Raw genomic sequence first — 7,072 nt, forward strand, 5'->3', positions numbered from 1 at the left:
AGTCCAGCGCTCTAACCACTAGGCTGAGAGAGAGAGAGGCTAGGGTGGGAGGGGGGGAGGCGAGGGAGGGATGAGGCGGGGGAGAAGAGAGGCGTGGTAGGGAGAGGAAGAAGAAGGCGAGGTAGGGAGAGGAGAGGAGAGAAGGGGAGGGAGAGGAGAGAAGAGGCGAGGGGAGAAGAAAGAAGAGAAGAGGCGAGGGGGAGGAGAGGAAGAGGCGAGGGAGGGAGAGGGTAGAGGAGAGAAGAGGCGAGGGAGGGAGAAGGGAGAAGAGGTAGGGAGCGGAGAGAAGAGGCGAGGTGAGAGAGAAGAGGCGGGGGAGGGGAGGAGGTAGGGAGAGGAGAGAAGAGGTGAAGGTAAGGAGAGGAGAGAAGAGGCGAGGTAAGGAGAAGGAGAGAGAAGAGGCAAGGTAGGAAGAGGTGAGGTAGGGAGGGAGAGAAGGCGAGGTGGGAGAGGAGAGAAGAGGCGAGGGTTGGGAGGGGAGAGGAGAGAATAGCGAGGTTGGAAGGGGAGAGGCGAGAAGCGGCGAGAGGGGAGGGGAGAGGAGAGAAAAGCGAGGTGGAGGGGAGGGAGAGGAGAGAGTTATGACATGCTATTCTATAAAATACTTTCTCCGTAATTAATATTACCTGATTGAACTAATCATGTAAATGTAATTAACTAGAGAGGAGGGGCACCACAAAATAATATTTATAGAGCTGTTATCTTCCCGAATAAACTCTTAAAGACCTAGTAATATTTTACCTCAATAGCAGTCAATATTAATCGTCACCTTATTTCAGTCTCATCTGAAACTTGTAAATTCTTGGTTATCTTCACGAACCCTTGCTAACAAGTTGAATCAGCAATACAAAATTGGGTTTAATTATTTATTTACTAAATACCTAACTAATCACACAGAATTACATATACACAGAATMAATCATACCTTGATTACAAATTACATCATAAAGGAAAACGTCCCTAGCGGGCGGAACAGATATGACAGGTTGTTACACAAAAGAAAAGGAGCTGGGTTTGAGTGAAAGAGCGGGAAGACTGAGGAACAAAGGGCGAAGCTSTGCTATCGTAAATACAATATCTTATGCATTCTAAATTACCGCCCATTTGGAAAAGGAAAATGCAATAAATATTTACTCTGAGCTGCGCTTCGGTAGGTTGGTGGTAGATGGAAGGCCGTGTTTCCCAACCGGGTCCTTTGTCCTTTGAAGAATGTCTCTGCTGCTGGTAAATTGAATACGTTGTAGTAACGTCGTTGGGTGGTAGACGGGATACTCTTGTCTGTCCTAATTTACGTTTGCAGCTGCTGTTGCTAACTCAACGTCTAGGAGGTATCACTTCTATAGTGAATAAGAGTTCAAAATTCATACCATTCGCAACCAAAGCTCATGCTGAGGTTGGCTTAGTTCTGTAGTTGACATGTTATCTGAACCATTCTGACATCGGACCGTCGTCCTCACATCCTCGGAACAGGAAGTTACATTTTCGTCAATGGCTTATATAGTGGAGGGAGAAGGGTGTGTCTGAAAAGTTTATAACCCATGTCTCTTCACAGGGGCGGGCCACTGGTTGAGCAGAGCCCTAACCTTATGAAAACCCAAATCTCTCATTTGGAAGCTAAAATTACATTTAATCTCTTCACCAATAATTTCATATTCAAACATTTGAATTGAACAACAATTCCATGTGAATCTGACAACTCTGATGTGTAGACTTTCCACAGTAGAGTTTATGTCATTCTATCATTGATGAGAATGTGCCAGATGACAACCGAACTGACATAATATACCTTAAGTACCACCGCATATGTTCAATTGGTCGGATTACCAGAATATAGTTCATTTCCCCCCAACTTCTGATGTTCCCAGAATCTCTATGTTAACCAAGGGGTTTTCTAATGTCACATCAGTAGAGTAGGGAGAGGGAAAAGGGGGGAAGAGTTATTTATGACTGTCATAAACCTACCCCCAGGCCAACGTCATGCCAGTAGGTAGAAAGAGGAGAGAAGAGGAGAGAAGAGGGATGGGGTGGAGGGGAGGGAACAGAAGAGGGGAGAGGAGGAAGAGGGTAGGGAAGGAAGAGAAGAGGGAAGGTAGGGAGAGAAGAGGAGGGGAGAGGAGGAAGATGGTAGGGAAGGAAGAGAAGGGGGAAGGTAGGGAGAGAAGAGGAGTGGGAAGGTAGGGAGGGGAGAGAACAGAATAGGGAAGGTGTGAGAAGATGGGAGGCAGGGAGAGAAGAGAAGAGGATAGGTGGGGAGAGAAAATGGTAGGGAGGGGAGAGAAGAGGGGAGGTAGGGAGAGAGAATGTGGAGCGGAGAGAAAGAGAGAACAAGGGGAGGGGGCACAATAACACCAAACCTCAAACAGTTCTATCTACAGTAGGATGTAATTAGAGGCCTGATGTTAAACAAGGCGTTATTCAAATGATCCACTAATTGCCACATCTGTTAGCCCCGTCACAGCAAGGCTGAGGTGTTGGCTGGAGTGCCTCACATCTGGTAATTGGTACAAACAGGTAGCAGATGTACGTCCCCGCCATTGAGCCTCTGCTAATTAGCCAGGCAGGCCTCAACCACAGGCGACCAGGCCGCCGCGCTGGCTCAGGGATGGAGAAGAGGAGGGATTTGCCTGGCAGTGGCCCAGCCAGGCTAGGGGAGTACGGAAGAGGATTGAGAGGGTTGGAGGTGCAAAGAAATGCCCCTATTTTTCCCCAACAGGCTGCGTCAGGATGGTCTGTCCAGTTTGGGCCCAGCGTGAGTGGATTGCTGCCATCGGTGTGGTGGCAGTAGGGTTTCAGATGTCAGAGCCACGGTGGTGGGACTTCGGCCAGTCCAACTAGGAAACACAGATAGGGACGCAACATAGAGCTTTAAGGAAGTACAGTGCCTTCAGAAAGTATTCACACCCCTTGACTTTTTCCACATTTTGTTGTGTTACAGCCTGAATTTAAAATGGATTAAATTTAGATTTTGTGTCACTGGCCTACACACAATACCCAATAATGTCAAAGTGGAATTATGTTTTTAGAAATGTTTACTAATTAATTGAAAATCAAAAACTTAAATATCTGGAGTCAAGTGTTCAACTCCTTTGTTATGACAAGCCTAAATAAGTTCAGGAGTAAAAATGTACTTAAGTTGCATAGACTCTGTGTGCAATAATAGTGTTTCATTTTTTTTTATGAATACCTCATCTCTGTACCACACACATACAAGTATCTGTACGGTCCCTCAGTCGGACAGTGAATTTCAAACACAAAGATCAGGGAGGTTACCGATGCCTCGCAAAGAAGGGTAATGGTAGATGGGTAAAAATAAAAGAAACAGACATTCAATATCCGTTTGAGCATGGTGAAGTTATTAATTACACTTTGGATGGTGTATCAATACACCCAGTCACTACAAAGATACAGGCGTCCTTTCTAACTCAGTTGCTGGAGAGGATGGAAACCGCTCAGGGATTTCACCATGAGGCCAATGGTGACTTTAAAACAGTTACAGAGTTCAATGGCTATGATAAACTGAGGATGGATCAAAAGCATTGTAGTTACTCCACAATACTAACCTAAATGACCGAGTGAAAATAAGGAAGCCTGTACAGAATAAAAATATTCCAAAACATGCAACCTGTTTGCAATAAGGCACTAAAGTAAATATGCAAAAAATGTGGCCAAAAAATGAACTTTATGTCCTGAATAAAAAGTGTTATGTTTGGGGCAAGTCCAACACATTACTGAGTACCACTGTTCATATTTTCAAGCATGGTGGTGGCTATTTTTTGGGTTGATAAAAAGAAACGGAATGGAGCTAAGCACAGGCAAAATCCTAGAGGAAAACATGGTTCAGCCTGCTTTCCAACACTGTGAGACAAATTCACCTTTCAGCAGGACAATAACCTAAAACATAAGGCCAAATATACACTGGAGTTGCTTACCAAGATGACATTGAATGTTCCTGAGTGACCTAGTTACAGTTTTGACAGAACTTGAAGAATTAAAAAAAAAATAATACAAATATTTTAAAATCCAGGTGGGCAAAGAGCTTAGAGCCTTACCCAGAAAGACTCACAGCTGTAATAACTACCAAAGGTGATACTAACATGTATTGATTGACTCAGGGATGTGAATCGTTATGTAAATTAGATATTTCTGTATTTCATTGTCAATACATCTGCAAAAATGTCTAAAAACATGCGGTATTGTGTGTAGATGAGCGAGATTCATTTTTATTTAGTCCATTTTGAATTCAGGCTGTAACACAAGATGTGAATTAAGTCAAGGGGTATGAATACTTTCTGAAGGTACTGTAGATCCCGCTAGGGTTTTTGTTTACCGTATATTGTGAGGAATAGCTAGGCCTATTTACTCAGTGTTTGTCCGTCATCAATACTTCCTGCTCATCTGTTTTTTTCAGAACAGGGTCGACAACACAAGAATGCAGAATACTCTTCAGTAGCCTATTTATTGAGAGCAGAATGCTACATTTGTTCTGTTTGGGTGTCAAGTAAGGTCTTCAATTTAAAATCTCTGAGTAAGTCGCTTCTTATTCTTAGCTTTGATGAAGCCCATGCTTTAGTTGAATGGAAACAAATATCCAGAAAATCATGTTTTCCTCAGGCTGCTTTAGGGAAGACACCGGAAGTAGAATGTCACACCAGCAGACCGCATTCCTGTGTGTTTCCTTTGTTACCTCTCCTCCATCAATCCAAAGTGCCTTAAAGACTAGGTATGCAGCCTAACATGATTTGAGGTCATGTTTAAATGGCAAAGAAACTCATTTTGAGAGCCGTGGTGGGCACTGTTTATTATGGCCTCTTTAATGATGAGGAATGTTAAGTAATGACTCTTCTGTGCCGGTCACCGAGGTGACAAGAAGTCGGTTATCTCATTAGTTCCCCCTCGTTGAATTGATGCCTGAGCCAACATCATCTCAACTGCTGCTTTGCTAGCTCATGCTCCGCTCCTGCTCGCACACAGCCGACAAATACCAAGTTGGAGAGACATTTAGACTCTGGAACAATGGGTGGACGTTTTTCCCAAAGACTACCAGACCAGAGAGCTTTTTTAAAATCTTCAGACGTCAGAAGCATAGTAAATACCCTGTTCAGCTCAAAGCACGATTACTGACTGTGAGTCAGTTTGTGTGTTTATTGCGTGTATTAAGATGAATGGGGTTGAGTTGTTCTGTGTGCTTAACCCAGATGGTTGAATGATTGATAAAGTACTCACTACTCTCTTTTGTTTTCCAGCTGAATATCCTGGTTGATACAGGAAGCAGTAACTTTGCAGTGGCTGCAGCAGCACATCCCTTCATCACACACTTCTTCAACACAGCACTGTGAGTCATCAGGCTCTCATATTTGCTCTCAGTGGAATAGCTCTTTCTGTAAGGTCAATAAGAAGCCTACGTTATCTACACATTATATTTGGTGGCCCCAATAATATTAGAAAATGCCTTAATTCAATAATCAGTGTTTCACACCAATCTCATAATTTATACAACAATCTGATTGTGTTTATTTTTGTTTAGAATTCGCTCAGGCATGCGTTTGATAAGATTTCCTTTGTCTAAGAGTACTGGTTACTCTCCCTGTCCCTCCCTGTGTTCAGCTCCAGTACGTACCAGTCCACTGGCAGGGGCGTGGCCGTCAAGTACACCCAGGGCAACTGGGAGGGCGAGCTGGGCACCGACCGCGTCCTCATTCCCAGCATCCCCGCCACCCCCACCATCAACATCGCCACCATTCTCTCCTCTGGCGGATTCTTCCTCCCGGGGGTCAACTGGCAGGGCATCCTGGGCCTGGCCTACCCCCTGCTGGCTCAGGTAAAGGGAGTGGGCTTGATGCCCCCTGGGACTCTGGATATGAAGGAAGGGGTTCCATGCCTATCGCCATGTCTGTTTGATTTGGCACAGTGGTGTACGTAAGCGTGGTGGGGCATGAAGAGCTGCTGAATGTTATCAAAGAGCAAATCAAGGTTCACACACATGATATTGTTCATATTCTCATCATCACATAGACCCATGGGGCGTGGTGGCTGAGGCTATTCTGAGCAGACACAATGTATGCCTTATGCAGATTTTGAGGTCAACCATTTTAAATCATTAACATGCAAGAACGTACGGTGACCACTCTGTACTGCAGTTCTCAGCTTTTGTTCAGATGATTTGCAGAATGTTTGTCAAACATCACATGCATATATCTGGCCTTTGACATATACACCATGTGAAGTCAAGGTACAGTGGGGAGAACAAGTATTTGATACACTGCCGATTTTGCAGGTTTTCCTACTTCTAAAGCATGTAGAGGTCTGTAATTTTTATCATAGGTACACTTCAACTGTGAGAGACGGAATCAAAAAAATCCAGAAAAAACAAATCCAGAAAATCACAGAAAAAATCCAGAAAATCACATTGTATGATTTTTAAGTAATTAATTTGCATTTTATAAACATCTTCGGGGCGTGGGACAGCAATGAGAGGTGGAACAATATATCATTCTTTGGGGATTGCTTTTCTGCAAAAGGGGACAGGACGAGAGCACCGTATTGAGGGGGATGGATGGATGGGCCAGTGTATGCGAGATCTTGGCCAACAACCTCCTTCCCTCAGTAGAGCAGTTGAAGATGGGTCGTGGCTGGTCTTCCAGCATGACAACGCCCGAAACACACACGCCAGGGCAACTAAGGAGTGGCTCCGTAAGAAGCATCTCAAGGTCCTGGAGTGGCCTAGCCAGTCCCAGACCTGAACCCACATAGAAAATCTTTGGAGGGAGCTGAAAGTCCGTATTGCCCAGCGACAGCCCCGAAACCTGAAGGACCTGGAGAAAGTCTGTATGGAGGGAGTGGGCCAAAATCCCTGCTGCAGTGTTGTGCAAACCTGGTCAAGAACTACAGGAAACGTATGATCTCTGTAATTGCAAACAAAGGTTTCTGTACCAAATATTAAGTTCTGCTTTTCTGATGTATCAAATACTTATGTCATGCAATAAAATGCAAATTAATTACTTAAAAATCATACAATGTGATTTTCTGGATTTGTTTGTTTAGATTCCGTCTCTCACAGTTGAAGTGTACTATG

At 44.2% G+C, this 7,072-nt stretch overlaps 1 protein-coding gene across 1 annotated transcript in view; it reads left to right on the top strand.

Annotated features, from left to right (window-relative positions):
* Positions 1 to 7,072, top strand: part of LOC111958149 (beta-secretase 2) — a 17,941-nt gene that overhangs the window by 6,420 nt on the left and 4,449 nt on the right. Inside the window, exons 2-3 of the mRNA XM_023979339.2 lie at positions 5,244 to 5,332; positions 5,605 to 5,818. Of these exons, the coding sequence (XP_023835107.1) occupies positions 5,244 to 5,332; positions 5,605 to 5,818 (303 nt within the window). The remainder of the gene's footprint in view (positions 1 to 5,243; positions 5,333 to 5,604; positions 5,819 to 7,072) is intronic.

Source organism: Salvelinus sp. IW2-2015, linkage group LG4p (genome assembly GCF_002910315.2).
Source record: "Salvelinus sp. IW2-2015 linkage group LG4p, ASM291031v2, whole genome shotgun sequence".
NCBI lineage: Eukaryota > Metazoa > Chordata > Actinopteri > Salmoniformes > Salmonidae > Salvelinus > Salvelinus sp. IW2-2015.